At 43.8% G+C, this 22,354-nt stretch overlaps 1 protein-coding gene across 1 annotated transcript in view; it reads left to right on the top strand.

Annotated features, from left to right (window-relative positions):
- The window catches only part of LOC311231658 (uncharacterized protein), a gene marked incomplete at its 3' end in the record, with an annotated part of 68,325 nt that overhangs the window by 34,940 nt on the left and 11,031 nt on the right, over positions 1 to 22,354 (top strand). Inside the window, exon 2 of the mRNA XM_084318286.1 lies at positions 11,401 to 11,545. Coding sequence (XP_084174412.1) covers positions 11,437 to 11,545 — 109 coding nt within the window. The 5' untranslated portion in view covers positions 11,401 to 11,436. The remainder of the gene's footprint in view (positions 1 to 11,400; positions 11,546 to 22,354) is intronic.

The following is a 22,354-nucleotide window of genomic DNA, read 5'->3' as shown; positions in this document are numbered from 1 at the left end:
TATCCTAGATGGGAAAATAAAGACATACACACATTGGGGGATATCTTCGATGACCATGGTTTCCGCAGTTATCAAGATATATTCAACAAATTTAACCTCACCAGTTCCACTTATCTTTTCCATCTACAAATAAGAGCAGCTTTGAGGGCTCACGGAGTCCCATTAAATATTCCACTTGAGCACCACAGATTTCACAAATAATTTTATGACAAGGAGACATCGAGAGGCTTTGTCTCTGACTTTTATCGCCACTTACTTACGTCCTCATATGAGGTCCTTCCCCTAGACTCGGTTTGGAGGAAGGATATCCCAAACTTGGAAGTAGATTTTGATTGGGATGCAGTCTGGGCAAACGTTCGGCTATCATCACGCAACCCAGATCACCAACAGATTAATCTTAATTTTGTTCATAGGACTTACCTGACTCCTAGACGTTTGCACCTAATGGGTCTCAGACAAGACTCGATGCTCCTTGTGTTCAAACGGTGCTATTGGTACATATATGCATATGTATTGGGAATGCCCTCCTGTTAAGATTTTCTGGGAAAAAGTAACCACTCAATTATCAGAATTTTTATCTCTGACCATACCTACACTGCCTTCTGTATTGTTGTTGAATGATGTTTCTCAGTTATCGACCTCTGTACATGTAAAGAGACTAATTTTGGCCAGTTTTACGGCTGCCAAAAAGTTGATGGCGTCACGCTGGATTCAACTGGATAAAATGTGCCGGAAGGTATGGGTTCTTACCTATCTCGATGTGATTTATCTAGAGATATACACTGCACAAAAAAGGTGTTAATGAAGCCAGCATAGCAGTCTGGGTAGCTGTGGTGGAGAAGATAAAGGGAAGCATATAAACTTGTAATTTTCTGATGTTAAATGAAATAGTGGATGTATAGTCCAAGTGGGGGTCCTGAGGGGGGGGGTGGTGGGGGAGGTCAGGGGAAGGAAAGAGCGAGGAAGAGCGAGCAAGAGCACATGTATTGTATTTATTATTTTTATGTCTTTTAATCTACATTCATTTTGATTTAATTAGTGGACTGTCATTATTGTTATTATTATTTCTGTTATTGTCCTGTGATTTATCATTGATTATTACTGTTACTGTATTGTTTGTCTAGTTTCATGTTAAAAAAGGGAAAATAAAAAAGCATTTGTAAAAAGAAAAAAGAAAAAAATCAACGGCTGTTCGTTTTTGCTGCTTTTGGCTAGTGTTGGCTAGCTAGCTATCGTTATTCCGTTGGCTAACGTTAGCTACCTAGCCACTGTAGCTAGCTAATACGGGCTGTCCTGGCTACCTTTAAATTCGCAAATGGAGTGGCTATCTAACTAACTATACAAATCGATGTGATTGGCGGAGACCGTATTTTGTACGGTTGGCTGGTGTTGTGGATTGGCGGTGCCTGAATACTTTGGGCAGCCGAAGAGTGTTTCCACGTCTCTGATTGGCCAGGTAATGTACGCCCAATCGTGGGACCGCAAGTTTCTACACTGGTTAGGCTTAGGCGCTCGTTCGAAGTCGGTTAAGGTTAGAGTTTGTCTTAGAGCATGGCGATAGAACGCCTGCCCTGATTCCGACGGTTAAGCTTAGGCACTCTTTCGAAGTTGGTTAAGGTTAGAGTTTGTCTTAGAGCATGGCGATAGAACGCCAGGTAGTTTGCAGGCTGTTAGACCCGGAAATAGGCGCAGAACTTGCTGTCCCACGATTGGCGCACATGTCACATCATTCCATAATTTCCGACCTACAAACAACTCTTATATGTTGTGTAGACGTTCGTGTAGATGTGGTGGCCGCTAACGTTACATTTGTTAGTATGTATGTGATGACGACACAACACACGAGTAATAATTATTTGTGTCGTTTCATCATCACTGAGCACTGAGCACACATTATGAACAAATGTAACGTTAGCGGCCACCACATCTACACGAACGTCTACACAGCATATAAGAGTTGTTTGTAGGTCGGAAATGATGGAATAGATTTACCAACAAAAAAAGGTGTTTAACCTGCTCATACCTTATTAAAAGCGAAAGTATAGACGCAGCACGGATAACTTGTGCTTCCATTCAAACAGACGGCAACACATGTGACGTCAAGTCTCGCTTGCGTGAGACTTTCTCTCTAGATACTCTTCAATACCTGACCAGGGTACTCCTGGGTCCTAGTGCCCCCCTATGTTACACTATATGTCATGCGCATGTATTTTATATGTTAATAAAATTGCATTTATCTTTAGTCCTAATTCTGTCACTGTTTGATGTCACAAAGAAGGGTGTATCCGAAAGCTGCCTACAACATTTGTAACATGTGATGAAAAAGTAAACAAATAATTAACTGTATTAGACACTTGTTAATGATGAATAGGCTTCACTTTAGATTGGTCCCCACGATAGCATCTGCAAATGATTTATAGATGTTTTATGAATGTCTTAACAAATCATTTGTTGAACATGAAAAATAAATGGAGATACACTATAGTCGTTTTTTCATATCCATTTTTCAAAGCATCTACAAATGTGTTACTACACATTAAACAACATTATTTAATGATGAACAAATCAAGTACAAACAATGTTGATAATGAGTTATAAATAATGTAGAACTAATCTGTTGTGGTGACCTATATTAAGAGACATTCACCAAGGTGGGCTTGTGCCTTTAAGAGTGTGGGTTGTACTGGTTAGGGGAAAGGTTAAATGCCACTTCCGGTTCCGGGTGACGGGTTGTTGTTATTGTAAATGCTATGTGCAGGATAAGTAAAGTACTCAACTCGACCTACGTCTCTGGCTCACTACTTTCTTATCGCCACATTGGTGACCCTGTGAAGAACATTTGTTAATGTTAAAAAACATTAGCATTATGTCTCAAGACAACCGCAAGCACCCGCGCCGAATGCTAACAACGCTAAATATGTTGCAAGCGAACATTTACGCTGCGACCGTCAAGTTGCCCGACTTTTGGCAGCATAATCCCCGGCCGTGGTTTCAACACATCGAAGCCCAATTCCAGCTGAGAGGAATAACGCAGGACATAACCAAATACTTCCATGTGGTGGCGGCGTTGGATGCTTCGACGACGGCACGGGCGATGATGCTGTTGGAGGATCCGCCGGCAGCTGACAAGTACAATGCGCTAAAGACATTCCTTCTGAAGCTGTATGAACTGTCAGAGTTAGAGAAAGCAGACCGCCTGCTGTCCCTCAACGGCCTCGGTGACGGCAAACCATCAGAGTTGATGGAGAAGATGCTGGCTGTGCTGGGTTCAGCAGATCCCTCCTTTCTGTTCACACACATTTTCCTACGGCAGCTTCCAGTGCCTGTGCGCACGGCACTGGCCAGTTCCCTCCTCTCCTCCACCAAAGACTATCGCGGCCTGGCTACAGAAGCAGACAGGGTTTTCCTGGCCAAAAGGCAGCAGCAGTTTGTCCATGCGCTGCTGCCCCACCAGGGCACCTCAGCCCCACCACTGGATGCTTATACAGACACCGCGGCTGCGGTGACAGCCCGACGCCAACCCGACGACGGGCTCTGTTATTACCATGCCAGGTTTGGGGACAGGGCCAAGCAGTGTCGCAAGCCATGCAGCTTCAAGGGGCAGGGAAACGCCAGGGCCGGCGCTCGTTAGTGGCTGTGGGTGCCGGCCATGACTGCAAGCTGTTGTTCATCACTGACTCCTTGTCCGGCCGGCGGCTCGGTGGACTCGGGCGCACAACGCAGCATCCTGCAGGCACAGGGCGTGGACACCATGGACGGCAGACACGGGCCCCAGATGGACGCAGCGAACGGTACGCCCATACGTACTTACGGCACCAGGTATGTGGAGGTGTGTTTTGGGGGGCGCCGTTTCGGCTGGGGTTTTGTGATGGCTGCGGTGTCCACGCCGCTCCTGGGAGCAGACTTCCTCTGTGCCTTCAGTCTGTTGGTAGATGTGAAAAACTGTCGCTTGATCGATGCCCTCTCTTTTTCCTCTTACCCCTGCACACTTGGGGCGGTTGGGGAGGGCGGAGCTCTCTGCCTGTTGAACACACTTGCCACCGGGGACCCGTATGAACGCCTGCTCGCCGGGTTCCCTGACCTCACCACACCCACGTTCTCATCTGCAGTGGCCAAACATGGGGTGGAACACCATATTACCACCGAAGGCCCCCCAGTCTATGCCCGGGCTCTGCGTCTCGACTCAGCCAAGCTGGCAATCGCCAGGGGGGAGTTTTCCACCATGGAGCGACTTGGCATTGTGCGCCGCTCGAACAGCCCGTGGGCTTCTCCATTACATATGGTTACAAAAGCTGGCGGGGTTTGGCGCCCCTGCTGCGATTTCCGTCGCCTTAATAATGCCACAACCCCCGACTGGTACCCTGTCCCGCACATACAGGACTTCTCTACCCACCTGGCGGGGGCCGTCATTTTCTCCAAGGTGGACCTGGTGCACGGGTACCACCAGGTGCCGGTCCATCCACGGGACGTGCCCAAAACAGCTGTCATTACACCCTTTGGACTTTTTGAGTTCCTAAGAATGCCTTTCGGACTCATGGGGGCGGCGCAGACGTTTCAGCGGCTGATGGACTCTGTGCTCCAGGACATGCCGTTTTTGTTTGTGTATTTGGATGACATTCTTGTAGCCAGTGCATCCATAGAGGAGCACATGACACACCTCCAGCAGCTGTTTGAGCGGCTCAGTAAACACGGCCTCATCGTCAACCCGACCAAGTGCCAGTTCGGGCAGTCCTCCATCACTTTCCTCGGACACCACATCGCTCCACAGGGAGCCACCCCACTCCCCGCCAGGGTGGAGGCCGTTGCCAGTTTTCCTCGCCCCCGCACCGTACAGTCTCTACAGGAGTTCCTGGGCATGGTGAACTTTTACAACTGGTTCTTTCCCCATGCTGCCCACCTCATGCGCCCCTTGTACGAGGCCCTGCGGGGCAAGGTTCCCAAGGACGAGTTAGACTGGTCCTCGGGGATGGACAGCGCTTTTGGGGCTGCCAAGACCGCGCTAGCCAACGCTGCTCTGCTGGCGCACCCCTCTCCCACTGCCCCGGTCGTCCTCACGACAGACGCCTCTGACTATGCAGTGGGGGCGGTGTGCGAGCAGTGGGTGGGCGGGGCCTGGCAGCCACTGGCCTTTTTTAGCAAACAGCTCCGCGACAACGAGCGTAAGTACAGTACTTTCAACAGGGAACTGCTGGGTCTGTTCCTCGCCACTAGGCACTTTAGATTCCTGTTGGAAGGCCGCCAGTTCACTGCCTTTGTGGACCATAAGCCGCTGACGTTCTCCATGGCCAAGACCTCGGAGCCGTGGTCAGGACGTCAGCAGCGGCAGCTATCAGCGATCTCGAGTTACCCACAGACATTCAGCACGTTCAGGCTAGAACAACTTTGTCGCCGACTGCCTCTCTAGGGCGGTCATCGGGTCCGTCCACTTGGGACTCGATTATGCCGCCATGGCGGCAGACCAAGCCACAGACTCAGACATTCAGGCCTACCGGACGGGCCCTACTGCACTGCAGTTGGAGGATGTGGTGTTTGACACAGCTAATGCCACTCTCCTCTGCGACATCTCCACTGGCCAACCGCGCCCTATGGTGCCTACGGCCTGGCGGCGCCGGCTTTTTAACATGATCCACAGCCTTTCCCACCCAGGTGTGAAGGCCTCGACTAAGCTGGTGGGGGTCAAGTTTGTGTGGCCTGGCCTCCGGAAGGATGTTAGGAACTGGGCTAGCTCATGTGTGGCATGCCAGCGCGCCAAGGTGCACCGCCATACCAAAGCCCCTTTGGCACCGTTTATAGTGCCGGAGAGGCGGTTCGATCACGCGAATGTGGACCTGGTGGGCCCCCTGCCCCCCTCCCGCGGATATACTCACCTCCTCACCATGGTGGACAGGACCACCAGGTGGCCGGAGGCTGTTCCACTGTCCTCCACTACGGCAGCGGAGGTGGCCCGGGCTTTCATCGGCTGCTGGGTGGCCCGTTTTGGCACACCGGGGGACATCACAAGCGACAGGGGCCCCCAGTTCACTTCGGAGCTCTGGACTGCAGTTGCAGAGCACCTGGGGGTGAAGATCCACCGCACTACGGCGTACAACCCGCAGGGCAACGGGCTTTGCGAGCGGTTCCATAGGGACATGAAGGCCGCTCTTCAGGCTGCCCTTACGGATGGCAACTGGGTTGACCGCCTCCGGTGGGTTTTGCTTGGTCTTCGTTCTGCCCCCAAAGAGGACCTCCAGGCCTCGTCAGCCGAGCTGGTGTACGGCCAGCCGCTGTGGGTCCCTGGGGAGTTTCTTCCGGAGGCCACAGCTTCCTGGTCCGTCGCCTCCCATCGAACAGTGTCCCGGGGTGTTGCCGATGCCCTTATTCCCATTCCAACATCCCGCCACTGCCTTCCCCAGTCCTACATCCCCAGGGACCTGCCATTGGCCAAATATGTGTTCATCCGGCACGACAGCCATCGGACCCCGCTGCAGCCCCCTTATGACGGGCCTTTCCGTGTCCTGGAGGCAGGCACTAAGAACTTTGTTGTGGACATGGGGGGCAGGCCGGAGCGGGTCACCGTCTTAAGCCTGCCCACTTGGACAAGGACGCACCAGTTCAGTTGGCCCTGCCCCCGCGGCGGGGGCGCCCCCCGGTTTCGGCTCAGACCCCTGCCCCGTCCTCTGTTCCGGCCTTGGCCCCTCCCGTGGCCTGGCTGCTGGTCCCACTTCTCTCCCTTAATCCCCCTCTGGTTAAGCGCAGTCGGTTCGGCCGCTTGATCCGTCCCCCTCCACGTTGACTATTTAATGCGGTAATCTGTTCATTGATGGACTGATCACTGGCTATTAATTAGTTGCAGTTTTTGTTTTGGTGAATTCTGGGGGGGCCTGTGTGGTGACCTATATTAAGAGACATTCACCAAGGTGGGCTTGTGCCTTTAAGAGTGTGGGTTGTACTGGTTAGGGGAAAGGTTAAATGCCACTTCCGGTTCCGGGTGACTGGTTGTTGTTATTGTAAATGCTATGTGCAGGATAAGTAAAGTACTCAACTCGACCTACGTCTCTGGCTCACTACTTTCTTATCGCCACACTGTAAATGTTATACAAATATAGTTATAAATGATTTAATAATCATTTATGAATGTATATAAATGGTTTGTAACAGGGTGTTATTATAAAGTGCTACCAAAATGTCTATATAAATGCTTCTGAAGGGGTAAAACACTGGCAGCTATTACTGTAGTCTTGTATTACTAGGACATAATTCACATAGTACAGAGGTATTTTAAGAAAATGTATTGTGCAAAACTGCAATAGAAAAATGCTAAACCTTTTCTCAAGTTACTTCCATCTCTGAAAAACACTTTTTTCATGAAATACAATAAAATCAAGCGGCACAAAGTGAAAATAAAAACTACTGCAGGACAGGAGGTTTCTTTCCCTCAAACATCTCAAACACAATAAAACTCCAACATAACTTAAATTTAGTGTACATGTTTGACAACGTCCTAAGTTGCTGTAGTTGATGATGTCACACCAGGATGTCATTGTCAACACTCAACACAGAGTTAGAAACAAGAGCAGCCCGATGGATAAAGTGATATAAAGAAACGAATAGCCAATAAATGTGAAGTTATCTTTGAACCTCTGTTGTCAAGCCTCGTCAATATGCCCCCCCCCCCCCCCCCCCCTCCTTGAAACTGGTGCCGCGGAGTCACGTTAGAACGTTAGCTTAGCGGCTAACGTTAGCCTGTTGCTGCACTAAAGCAAGTCTCATCTCAGCCTCCTTAGCCAAATTGAAATGCCCAAACTATATGGCAAGGTCCGTGAGCAAGTGGAGAAAAACTTAAAGGTGACATGCATTATAAATGGCTTTTTTCAGTGTCTAGCATTGTTTTAGAGTAATAGGAGTTAGTATCAATGTGTCTGTGTCTCCATAAATACCATATTGGTGGATCAGGGGAGGAAACTAACTTTTTGGCTTACCAGCCAACTGGCGGGTATCTGATTTTTTTTACCAGCCAAATAGATTTTTTACCAGACAAAAAAAATCGCTAATTGTGATAATTACTTCTTTGTACGTCTTCGTCTAAATTGATTTTCAATCATAGTAAATTAATCACACTGTCTCTACTCTTCAAAATATTACATCATTAAATCACATATTAACATGAAAGAGGGAACTATTCTGGACTGGGTTGGGCTGAACTGGGCAGTGAAAGATGCTGGGTTGGGCTGGTCTAGGTTATACTGAATGATGAATTGAAAATGAATTGAAAATGGGGGACCCTGATGTAAACAAGACTAAAGTCCTTCTCTGGTCTGCATCCCCTTAACAATTGTGTGTATTGAGCTGTACTGTATTGTACCCATTCTGCAATCTGTTAATAAAGTTTTCAATCAATCAATCAATACTGGGTTGGGCAGTGAAAGAACCAAGCATTTCACTGTAATGTAATAGCTAAATAAAACAACTTGAACTTGACTTGTTACATTTGCACTCTGGTTGTATGCCAAATGTATTCTGGTTGTACTGTACTTGTGCTGTAAGATGACAATACATTGGAACCGAATCGACAACGCTAGGGGTTCAGCAGGTGTGTTCTGAATGCCAAATATGACAACATCACCGTTGTGAAGGGCATATGGGCGAGTGGTGATATGCTGGGAAACCCGGTAATAATAAAATGTCACTCGGCTGCATTTAAGCAAAGCCGCTCAGTATAGTCGTCCACTATGTTGAATGCGCGTTATGGTAGCTTGTTACATGCTAGGTAGCTAGCCGGCTAATGCTGGTTGACTTGTCATTCTCATCCGACTCGAAGGAGACGCGTCGCGTGCTGTTGTTCGCCCCCATGTCAGACCGCACCGATATCCGAAAGCGACGACTCTACATGCAATTATTTTCATCCACTCATGTGTTTTTGTAAGTTTGTCTACGTTGTCAAGCCGGCTGCCGGTGGCAGGAGTTTGTAGGTCTGCGCGCAGTGGTCTGTCCACTTCCCCTAGATGGGCGGCATCTTCTAGAAAACGAGTGTTCATTGGAGGAGCTTAGAGCCCATCTGTACAACGATGATGTTCATTGGTTATGGTCTGATTATTATGTGGCGCAAATGGGAGGAATCAAGGGGGGAGTCAGAGTTCGGTTTGTGTCAGTGAGCGAATCAGCAGATTGCAGAATGATTTTTTTGTTTTGTTTTGTAATTACTAGTACTCGCCAGACTGGCGAGTGCTCTTCATGAATTACTCGCCAAACGTAAAAAATACTCGCAATTGGCGAGTAAAGTGGCCTAATTTCCTCCCCTGTGGTGGATTGCTCTCATTCAGGTCAGACCATTTCCTGCTCCAGTTAATTAGGTCATTCTGATTTGACTCACATCGTGACGTAACGAGGCGATGGTGGAGCGGATAGTGATCTGATTGGCTCTGTGGTTGGAGCCAATGCCCGCCCACAATCTACTTAGAGCACACCAAAGAAGTGCAGTGACTTAGCCTAACGTAAATAATATGAGCAAAACACGCAGGCCATGTGCTGTTCCTGGCTGCAAAGCTGCTAATACATCTTAGCACATTTTTCCTGAGGAATAAGTGCTTCGCCAGCAATGGACCAAGTTAGTTTTTGGATTTCTGCAAAGACGAGGGACTTTATGCTTCCGTGATTTCCTGGCTGTTGGTAAAGAAGAAGGGAACTTGCCTGTAAGTCTTTGAGACTGAAAGAAAGCATCGAATCAGTAAGTACATACAGTACGTCGTAATTAGTTAATTAGCAGTAGGACCTCGTTCATTCATCCGTTTGTGTATTACGGTACTCTTCCGTGTGTGTGCGCCAAGACAGTCTAACGCTAGTGCAAGCACTGTGTGTGTGTGTGTGCGCGTGTGTGTGTTTGTTAGACGGACTGAGAGAGCAAGCTAGCTTAGCTAACGTTCTTAGCTCTGTGCTTCGTTGTATATATGTAGACCTACTTGTGTGTATTGCGAATGAATGATTATGTTCCTAACTAACGTTGTTAGTACAAGTGTCGTGTGTGTGCAGGGAGCGAAATTAACTTTTTGACTCACCGGCCAGTGGCGGGTAGATGGGAAGAATCTACCCGCCAAGCATATTTCTTACCTGCCAAATTTTTTTTGATTAAAAAAAAAATATATATATATATATATTTTATATAAAAAAAATCTTTTTAAATAAAATATATATTATATAATCATACTTGTAGTTGTATTATCTGCGAGACATCGCCACCACGCAATAAGTCAAAATGCTCGCTATCTGCAAACAGCTCCACTGTCTGTGTGTATACTTGAGTAGCCTCCAGCTCCAGCAAGGATTCTCCGGCGATGCAGCTAGACCCTATACTAATACTCTACATTCAGCATGCAAGGATTCTCCGGCGCTGCAGCTGGACCCTATTGGTATAATGTTACGGTTCTTTGGTCAAATCAAGTCAAGTCAAGTCAAGAGTTTTATTTGTCACGGCATACAAGTATACAATGAAATGCGGGTGGTCTTGCCCGCAACGATGTGCAATACAGTGGTACAACATATAATAGAATCCAATAAAAAAACATTGTGCAATAAACAGGTAACAGGTAACATGGTGTGACATCTCGGTATCTGTACATAGTTATTTACAGAGCATATAGGACATGCTAGGTAGCTTTGGTAGTGCAATACACTGTTACTGTTGTTATACTAATTTAAAGTGGCCTTTCCTTTTGGCCATAAGTGGGTGTGTGCGGCATGAGTGTGTGCCCAATCATGTTAAAGTGTTAAAGTGGTTGCTAGTGTGTGAGCGTGCACAGCGTGCGTGTCGTGTGTGTGCTCATGTGTGCTTGTGTGTGGATAGTTCAGTGCTCTGTGGCACTCAATGTTCATTGTTCAAGGCTCTGATGGCCTGGGGGAAGAAGCTGAGCCTAAGCCTCTCTGTCCTAGTAGCTGGGGTTCGCAGGCATCTGCCTGACCTCAGCAGCTGGAACAGGCTGTTATTGGGGTGGTGGGGGTCTTTCATTATTCTGCAGGCTCTGGATTTGCACCTCTTGTTGTATAGAACCTGCAGGGGAGGTAGTGCAATACCCGTGGTACGCTCGGCTGAGCACACCACTCTCTGTAGGGCCTTCTTGTCCTGTGCCGTGCTGTTTCCATACCAGGCAGTGATGTTTCCGGTCAAGATGCTCTCTACAGCTCCTGAGTAGAAGGACTGGAGTATCTTCCCCGATAGCATCAACTATACTACTATAGTATTTCATACCACTTGATGTCCACAACTCTATCCCTTTAAGGTGACACTTCATCAAGTACCACTGACAAGACATGTCTAACATAAAAAAACAACACTTAGCCAAACCTGCCAATCTACAATTACTCTGGGGAGAGTGAACGTTGTACTTTGTAAGACTCTTATTGTTACTGTTTTTTATCTGGTATTTTTAGGCCACAGCCCCACTGATCTCCAGTACAGTGGAGGAGATGGCGTCTTGCAGTCACCCCTCTCAGCTGGGACTAAAGGAGCTGTCTGTCAACTTGGTGGACTGCATTAAAACACCAGGACTTAAAGGATCTGTGAATGAAGGAGGAGGTAAGACTCTAAAGGGTAAATCCATGTTCATGCAAAGACTAGGCAAAACCTTTCTAAATATATCCCCATTCATTCTTTCTATGCATGTTTTTCCATGATTCTCATTACCATCATTTTCAAGGTGACATAATACTGTGATGAATCTGAAGAAAATCTCCATATTCCAATAAATCTAACTTTATTTTAAACCTCACATGAAATGCAAAAAAGATTTGCATTATATCACCAAAAGAAATGGCCCATCAGTAATTTCCAGCCATTTCAATTTCCATTTACTACTAAATGGACCCTATAACATAAGGAAAAAAATATATATGTTACAAAAAATGTATGTCCCATTTCAAGATTCAAGAAAAACACAACGGGAGTACGGTTCTTTCAAGAGATTTATTCGTCACATACATACACGAGCAGGGAGCGAAATTAACTTTTTGACTCACCTGCCAGTGGCGGGTAGATGGGAAGAGTCTACCCGCCAAGCATATTTCTTACCTGCCAACATTTTTTTGATTAAAAAAAAATATATATATATTTTATATAATTTTTTTTTAAATAAAATATTTAAAGCTCCAGCAAGGATTCTCCGGCCCTGCAGCTAGACCCTATATTCAGCTAGACCCTACATTCAGCATGCAAGGATTCTCCAGCGATGCAGCTGGACCCTATTTATAACGTTACGGTTAATTTGTCAAATCACATTCAACATGCCCTCAGCTAGAATACGCATTCAATCAATGTTATAAGACATTGATATCAGGAGCTATCTGTAGCTACTGCTAGCCCGGTAGATAACGTTAAGACAATTTAGTTTAATGGGACAGATCGATCTAACGTGAGCTAGCTAACGCGAGCTAGCTAACGAGGGAACGGAGGTATTATGCACTCGAGTCGACTATTGCTGGAGCATTTGTTGATATCAGTAGCTAGCCAGCTAGATACCGTTAGACAATGCCTCGTCATGTATTAAACTAAAAGTGAATAGTTGACTGGGTCATTGTTTAAACAGTAACGGTAGCTCATGGAGGTCCGGTCTAGACTAGAGCAGACTGCCTGTGTTGACATGAGCACTGCGAGCAGAAGCCCTTAGCCAATAGTATCCCGCTGCAGGGCTGGGTGGATATGACTCGTTGCCACGGTTTTCTTCAAAATAAGAGTATCATACGAACCTAATTGTTGCTAACTGACGGAGCCATCGATATTATGACTGGAGATGCGCTTGGGGCGGAAATGAGACCCGCACAGATTTTCAAAATAAGAGTATCGTTATGAACTTGATTGATTACACGCCACAAGGCGGGCAGCCCTCTAAGTGTCAAGCGCCAAAGGTAAAAACTGATCGCCCCTGGCGGGCGGCGGGCTTTAGTTTCGGTCCCTGTACACAAGACATGTAGTGAAATGAAGGTGGCCATGCCCGCCTTGATTGTGCAAAAATAGAATAATAAATTAGAATAGATAATAAAATAGACATGATAAAAATGTAATACGAATAAAATACTATACTATACAATGCTAAGCTTAAGAATTAAAGTTAATGACTACTATATACAAATATACAGTTATGTTTTTTAAAGTGACCTTTTTTGTAGTGTGTTTGTGAGAGTGCAAGTGTGTGTGTGTTCATGTGTGCTTGTGTGTGTGTGTGTGTGTGTGTGTGTGTGTGTGTGTGTGTGTGTGTGTGTGTGTGTGTGTGTGTGTGTGTGTGTGTGTGTGTGTGTGTGTGTGTGTGTGTGTGTGTGTGTGGAGAGATCAGTGTTCAGTGTTCTGATGGCCTGGTGAAAGAAGCTGAGTCTGAGTCTCTCTGTTCTTGCTGCATGTATGCGGAGGTGCTTGCCTGACCGCAGCAGCTTGAACAGGCTATTGTTGAGGTGGTGGTAGGGCTGTCACGGTATGATATTTTCTCACCGCGGTTGTGTGTGGATAATCATCGCGGGATGCGGTGGTACCGCAGTTCTATTAAAAAAAATTACAATTAAATACATTTATTTCATAATCTTTTTTATATACCTGTATATTTTTTTTATTTATTATTAAGACATGCGAGTTTACCCGCAATCGTGATTAGAAACAAATTCTAAGGTCGTAGGAGTCCCGAAACAATTTTAAACATGTTTGATAATCTATCCATTTGTCCCTCAACGTTCTGAAATGTGATAACAGTAGATTAGGGTGTTGCCTGCTCCTTTAAGAGTGATGTGTTGTGGGATATATTATGCCCTTCTCCAACTTAAAACTAACGTTATTTGAGCGAACATTTAACGTTATTATAACACTATTTTAACGTTAGTGAATTCTAATGCACATACATAGCTAGTTAAATATCACAACTTGTGTCATCATTGTTCATCATTGGGGGAAAAGTGCTGCCTCTCTCCGCCGTCCCGCCACACTCGGGACCACACTACCGTTATAGATAGCTAGCCTATAGCTAAAGTCGGGACCACACCACCGTTATAGATAGCTAGCCTATAGCTAACGTCGGGACCACACCAACGTTATAGATAGCTAGCCTATAGCTAACGTCGGGATCACACCACCGTTATAGATAGCTAGCCTATTGCTAACGTCGGGACCGCGGCAGAGAGAGGCAGCACCCAATCTGTGTGTAACGTTAGTCACTAACATGAAAAATAGAGAGCTACAAACGGAAATAAACGCCCAGTCCTTGCGAGAACGGTTTCCTGGTTTACTGTCACCACTTTACAGAGGGAATTACCCCGAAGTCCGGCTAGTTATAACAAGCACGTTACATGACCGGCACTTCGGCCCTAGAGTTTTAGGAGAACGCTCCCCTGTACTCTACTACGGTTCAGATTAATACAGGAAAAGGTATACATTGGGGGCTCGAGTCCGGGATATGAAAATAAATCCTTATTTCATCTGTGAGTTGTAAACTGTATAGAAACGTGAAGTTAGCTCATGCTACTGCAAAACGGACGCACGAGGCAATCTCGTCATTAATGAACTGAGTTAAAAATGATGACTCCCCCTTTTTTTAACACTGTTGACGCGAGTGGCTTTACACACCATGGGATTGCGGTGATACGGTTACCGCGACAGCCCTAGTGGTGAGGGTCCTTCATTATTCTGCAGGCTCTGGATTTGCACCTCCTGTTGTACAAGTCCTGCAGGGGTGGTTGTGTAATACCTGTAGTATGCTCTGCTGAGCACAGTACTCTCTGTAGAGCCTTCCTGTTCTGGGCAGTGCAGTTGCCAAACCGGGCAGTGATGTTCCCAGTCAGGATGCTCTCCACAGCCCCAGAGTAGAAGGACTGGAGTATCTTCCCTGATACGCTGCTTCGCCTTTTTTAACAGTGTCTGTGTGTGTTGTCCATGTCAGGTCCTCTGTGATGTGACTCCCAGGTACTTAAAACTGCTCACCCTGTCCACGATAGCCCCATTAATCCACAGTGGCGTGTGTGTGTGTCCTGATGTATTCTCCTAAAATCCACGATCAGCTCCTTGGTTTTACCAATGTTCAGGAGTAGGCTGTTATCCCGCCACCAGAGTGCCAGGACATAAACCCATCCCGGTAGGCCTTCTCGTCATTGTTAGAGATCAGGCCCACCACCAATGTGTCGTCCACAAACTTCACTATGGAGTTGGAGCTGAACCTGGCTAGCACCTAGCCTAGAGCCATATGAAATCCGTTTAATTATTTCCCAAATTCCGTTTTTTCCGTTTTAATATATCAGAATTCTGTATTTTACCATCAGAAATAGTGTCTAATAAGTGGGAATAATAATAATAATAATAATAATAATAACTTTATTTGTATAGCACTTTTCATACAGAGGTTGCAGTTCAAAGTGCTTCACAACAGTAAAAAATACAGGCATGAGCGAGCATAGAAAGGTATGGTAAATCACAGTGTTTCACATTAGGATCTAGCATCCTAATAGGATCTCTATTCAGTAATACAAATAATAAAATTGTTTAAAATGATTAAGTTTAAAAATAGTCTAAAAATTATAAAATAGAACGGACATACAACAACAGTAAAAAAATACAGGCATAAGCTAGTATAAAAATAAAAAATGTAAATAGCAAGGTTACAGTAAAAAGTGTGAAAAATAGTTTAAAATGATTCAGTTTAAAAATAGTCATCAGTAAGAAGTAAGACAGATGAATTTGATAGGCAGTGTATAAAAGTAGGCAGGGTAAGAATAGTGCAGCTAAGTACAATTTGTGTCAAGATATCCCTGATGTTTCTATAATAGTATTTCCCCTTGCCACTAGGTGGTAGCAGATATCTATCTTCAGATATTTGCCTGCATTACCCCACAGTGAAATGCCTGAGCAAAGAGATAGGTTTTAAGCTGTCTTTTAAAGATGTCTAGTGAGTTGGCTTCTCTGATGTTTTGGGGTAGTTTGTTCCACAGTTTTGGGGCATAGTTGATAAAGGCTGCATTACCGATCCTCTTTTGACTGTTTCTGGGAGCCTCTAGTAGTCCGGCAGCTGATGATCGTAGTGTTCTTGCTGGTGTGTAATTTATTAGTGTTGGCGATGTAGCTAGGTCCCTGTCCATTTAGAGCTTTGTATGTAAGGAGAAGGACCTTCAATTCTAAATGTTACAGGAAGCCAGTGTAAAGCAGCTAAGACTGGACTAATGTGCTCTCTCCTTTTGGTTCTAGTTAGCAGTCGGGCTGCAGAGTTTTGGATTAGCTGAAGCCTCTCTGTGGTTTTCTTAGGGACACCTGTGAAAAGTGCATTACAGTAGTCTAACCGGCTAGATATGAATGCATGAATTAGCTTCTCAGCATCGTTCTGATTAATAAATGGTCATACTTTTGCTATATTTCTGAGATGGAAGAACGATGTTTTCGTCACTTTGCTAATATGAGAATTGAAGTTCGGTTCTGAATCTATGATAACCCCGAGACTAGTGACCTCAGATTTGATCCAAGGGGTTAGTCCTCCCAGGTTCTTTATTAATGTTTCTTTTTTAGTTTTGGGGCCGATAATTAGAATTTCAGTTTTGTTCTTGTTTAGTTTCAGGACGTTTTTACTCATCCATTTATTTATTGCCAGTAAGCAGTCTGTAATGGAGCTAATCGCTGTATCATTTGGTTCAGCAGATATGTACAGTTGTGTATCATCCGCATAGCTATGGAAATCTACATTATGTTCTCTGATGATATCACCCAGCGGTAACATGTAAAGGGAGAAGAGTAAAGGACCTAAGCAACTCCCTTGTGCAACTCCATAGTTGTTGTCGTATATATCAGACACGTGATCTCCTAGTTTATTATACAACGGCATGCAAATTTCTCGATTCTGATTGGCTGAAACAGTCAATTTACACATAGTTATTTTTCATAATCCCACGCTCTTGGTCCCAGGACCCGCCCACAACCGAATTACTATCACTCCGCCGTGCGACCTTTTAGAAAAAAACAAGATGGCGGACAATAATCTTTACGAATGGATATGTTGGTAGCGCGTTGGTAGCGCGTCATAACGACTAAATGGAAAACGATTCTGTCACGGCGAATGTCTTAGTTGCTTAAACAATGTTGGATGATGTAATTGATGGGTCATGAGTCATTGTGAAACAAAATAAAAATCGTGCGAATTGATTGATTGATTGCAAATGTTCTTTTATTTGTTTTTCTTTCTATAGAAGCAGCTGGGAGGTGCGCTGTTTTAAGTGAACATGGACTGAATGGATATGTTGATAGCGTCATAATGACTAAATGGAAAACGATTCTGTCACGGCGAATGTCTTAGTTGCTTAAACAATGTTGGATGATGTAATTGATGGGTCATGAGTCATTGTGGAACAAAATAAAAATCGCGCGAATTGATTTATTGATTGATTAATTGCAAATGTTTTATTTGTTTTTCTTTCTATAGAAGCAGCTGGGAGGTGCACTGTTTTAAGTGAGCGTGGACTATTGAATTGATTGATTGATTGATTGCTAATTTTATTACTGTCCGCCTTGTTTCCAACTGGTTAAGTTTAGGCCCTCTTTCGAAGTTGGTTAAGGTTAGAGTTTGTCTTTAGAGCAGGGCGATAGACCACCAGCCCTGATTCCAAACTCTAACCTTAACCAAATTCTTACAAAAAAAATAAAAAATCTTATAGCAAATAACCCCCCCCCCCCATATAGGGCAAAGACAACTATTTTTTTCCTATAGGGCAAAGAAAACTTTTTTTTAATTTGTTTTACCTACTTTCTATAGAAGCATCTAAGAATGAAGTTCTATAGAAAGTAGGTTAAAAACTAAAGAAAAGTTGGATGTGTTCGTTTGTTGGATGCCTAGTTGAGAGACAGTTGGATGTGTTAGTTTGTTGGATGTCTTACTTGAGAGACAGTTGGATGTGTTAGTTTGTTGGATGCCTAGTTGAGAGACAGATGGATGTGTTAGTTTGTTGGATGAATGAATGAATGAATGAGAACTTTATTTAACAGATTGCAGAATGGGTACAATACAGTACGGCTCAATACACACAATTGTTAAGGGGATGCAGACCTGAGAAAGACGTTTGTCTTGTTTACATCAGGGTCCCCCATTTTCAATTCATATAGACATTTTTGACATACACAACATACATGACATTTATGGTATAGGCCGGGACATATAGGTATTTAGTACTGATACATTTGTGACATAAACGGTATTCAAATATACAGTACTGTTACCCCTAGATCCTGACAGAGTATATACATATGATGGGGTGGAGACTGTACATTTGGAGGGGGTGGGTGGGAGAGAAATATACATACGGAGGGGAGGGAATATATACATGCAGTGGGGAGGAGCCTGTCTATTAGGAGGTGGTGGGGGATTTGGGCATTTACGATGTCTTAGTTGAGAGACAGTTGGATGTGTTAGTTTGTTGGATGTCCTACTGAGAACAGTTGGATGCACTTCCGAGCTGCTTCCACATGGAGGCAACTTCTCTTATTTATTCTTTGGGAACAACTTTTTCTGGCGGATGGTTTTTTCAATAAATCTTCAATTAATGTGTGTTTATTGTATAGCAATAAGGTTGGATGAATGTGCCAGTTGTATAAAAGCATTACACCACTTGTAGTCGTGGATTGTGAAAATTAGACCATGCCTAGGGGGGTCTAACGACCACCCCTAGGCATGGTCTAATTTTCACAACCCACTCCTGCGCGTGATGTAATGCTTAAACATAGAATTTCCTCCCTCTGATGTTGGTATGTTTTAAACCAGCCTAGCACATGTTCTGAGAAACAAACAAGGCGATCGATTAGAATATCGTGATCGATTGTATCAAATGCTGCACTGAGATCTAGCAGGATAAGGATGGAGATCTTATTCTCATCAGAGTTTAGCCTGAGGTCACTGATTATTTTGGTGAGGGCAGTTTCAGTGCTATGATATTTTCTGAATCCCAACTGAAATTCTTCTAAGATGTTGTTTTCTTCAAGAAAGGAATTTATTTGAACTGAAACTATCTTTGTCAAGTACTTTACTAATGAATGGTAGGTTGGATATTGGACGATAATTTGCCATTTCATTACTATCCAAGTTAGTTTTTTTTAGTAATGGCTTTACAACTGCTGTTTTAAAGGCATCTGGGAAAATACCAGTTCTAAGGGAAGTGTTTATGATATCTAGCACAGGGCCTGAAACACTATTAAACACCCGTTTGAAGAAAGCTGTAGGTATAGGGTCAATGTCTGAGGTGGAGGAGTTACATTCTGAGACAGTTTTGCAGAGTACATCTAATGTGATGCATGTGAATGAATAAATGTCCACAATTTTATAAGATATAACAGTCCATTTAATGTTTTTAAGTGCTGCAACTCAGAAAAACAGTTAAATTGTTCACAATATTTTTCAAATAATATTGTGACAAAATAAAAATGCACACAAAATAAAAATACACATTTCAAGTGTAAACAATAGATACTAGTGTTGTCACGATACTGGAATTTCGAACCTCGATACGATACCTTGAAAAGTATCGATATTCGATACCATTTTCGATACCACAGGGAAAAAGGTTCAATCTTAAAATGTAAAAATAAAAAAATATCTTTAGATCACACATTTAAAAATAACTGTTCATCTCACTTCAATCATTTTTATTGCAGAACATGGTATTTTCTCAAGCAGACAGATGTCAACACTGTAATCTGTGTTGCATGTACCTGACAAACTGAACTGTTTGTATTACAGTCATATTCCGACTTAACTGAATGCACATGTGTGTGTGTGGACTACTGTACTATTACAGGTATTGAAATGAACAATGCAACTTCCTTATACAAAAAAATAATTATTATGAATAATTAAATATCGATATTTCGGGAAATGAGTATTGAAACCGTTTTAAATATTCAGAATCGATATGTATCGATTTTTCGATATTTTTGACAACACTAATAGATACAGCTAGCTACTAGTGACATTATGCGGGTCCAGTCCACGGTACGTTGACAGAATTTGCAAAACACCTTATCGCCGGAGGCATAAAAGTCATTAGGATACTGCTCTGCTCTGAATTTAGGGCTTATTGCGGAATTTCTTAGCTTCTTGACGACGTTAACACCGATTGATTGATTGATTGAAAACTTTATTAACAGATTGCAGACACACTGTAAGCAAAACTGTACATTGGAATATTGACAACCATACTTGGTAATTTACTGTACATTGGAGGGGGTTGTGTTAGGACATTTACAGGGGCCAGTTTCGAATTGCAGTCTTCTGTAGGTGTTCTTTGAGAGTGTTTTTGAAAGTGGGTTTTACAGCTTTGGGTAGGGCGTTCCACATTGATGTGGCATAATTGCGAAACGTGTTTAGTCCCTTGTTTGAGCCGAATCTGGGTTTAACATGATTTGTGGAGCTCCCTCTGGTGTTATGATCGTGGTATTCACTGACCGTTGGGAAGTATTTTGACATGTACATGGGTACCTTGGTCGTGTAGTGTATCTTGTAGACCAGGCCTATTGCAAGTTGCTGTACTCTGTCGTCTACTCTAAGCCATCCTAGGTTGTCAAAGTGGGCAGGGGTGAGGTGGGTTCTAGGAGTAAGGTCAAGCAGTAGTCTGACCAGTTTGTTTTGAGATGTTTGTAATTTTGTTTTTAGTGCCTTTGAGGTGCTTTGGTACCATGAGGTGCAAGCATAGTCGTAGTACCCTTGAATGAGTGCTCCTGCCAGAGTCTTCAGGGTATTCTTGTTTACCAGTGAGGAGATCCGGTACAAGAATCCAGTTCGTTGGTTGACTTTTTTTTATTACATTGGATGCCATTTTGTCACAGGAAAGATTTGCCTCTAGGATGGAACCCAGGTAGGTAATTTCTTCTTTCCTTGTGGCAATATTGTCACCCACTGTAACTGAGAAGCCGTCGGTCTTGCTGAGTTTGTTATTTGAACCGAAGAGAATGGACTCTGTTTTGCCCAGGTGTAATGATAGTTTGTTATCAGCGAGCCATATGCAGATTTTGCCTAGTTCTGAGCTGAGGGTTTTTTCAACCTGTAACTTGTTCTTGTCAGAGACCAGCAGGGCTGAGTCGTCCGCAAACAGGAACAAGTTGCAGTCACAAGCTGACGACATGTCATTTGCATAAATTAGGAACAGTAGCGGTCCTAGTATGCTTCCTTGTGGAACAGTGGCGTTCCACAGTGGCGTTCCTGGGCTTCCGGGGCTTCAGCCCCGGATGTTTTTCTCCTAGCCCCGGATCTAAAAAAAAAAAAAAAAAAATTGTTTACCTTTTTTTTTTACTTTTTTTTTTTTTACTTACTTACTTACTTACTTACTTTTTTATTTTATTTTTTTTATGTCAGCATCCCCATTGTCTGTGCTGAATGTTTGTTAGTGTTTGGTATTTTTTGTTGGTTTTTAGTACTTTTAAACATCCATTTTTAGTAAGTAGTTTTCATTTGATCCTATAATTTTTTCATTCACCAATTTGTGGACTTTTCTTTTGTGTCCTGAAAGGCACCTTGTAAATCAAATGCATTATTATTATTATTATTATTATTATTATTATTATTATTATTATTATTATTATTATTATTATTATTATTATTATTATTATTATTATTATTATTATTATTATTATTATTATTATTATTATTATTATTATTATTATTATCCAGGAGGGAAAATACACTTTGGATAGTAGGGACTGCATCTCTGCCTGTCCTGACCAGGAAACACTTTGCAACTGTGATCTCCTCTGGCAATAGTTGGATATTGTAATGTGTGGCGAGGGGTTGCAGCAATTCCACTGAGAGAAACTGGTCTGAGGCTGGATATGCCTCTCATAAGTTGTTATCCAACTCATGAGAACCTGCTCTCAAGCTCTTGCAGCATTCTGTCGATGACTGGATAGAACAGTCTCTGTCTCAGCTGATCTCCTGAGCTGAGGTCTGAGCTTGTGCCACAAGATGACTCAACTACATACTCGTCCATCCTTTTCTGCTTCCTCCTTTGGCTGGTAGTATGTTCCTCAATCCAAAGGCCATTACATATGGCCTTTGTCCTGTCATACATGTCCACTGCCATCTCTGAGGTGCGATAACCTTTGAGTGTGTCCTGCACTGTGCTTTTAAATAGTACAGATATTGAAGATGTGATAAATTATTTCCTCGAAATAAACATGAAACGTGGTCGCAAAGTTTCGATATATCGATTTTCCAAGCTTGGATATGAGCACACGCACTAACAACCAATCAGTGAAGTAGATGGCCGACAGCGAAGGAGACCCGCGCTGCACCTCTGGGTAGAGAGGTAGGACTCCAGTAGTAAACAAGGCTGGCTAGGATAATTAGCTTGCACGCCGCTATTTTATAGTTTACGTGCCGAGTGGGTGTGTGGCGTG

This window comes from Notolepis coatsorum (genome assembly GCF_963971535.1).
Source record: "Notolepis coatsorum genome assembly, chromosome: 7".
Classification (NCBI taxonomy): Eukaryota; Metazoa; Chordata; class Actinopteri; order Aulopiformes; family Paralepididae; genus Notolepis; species Notolepis coatsorum.
This window is presented reverse-complemented; position numbering and strand designations above follow the sequence as displayed.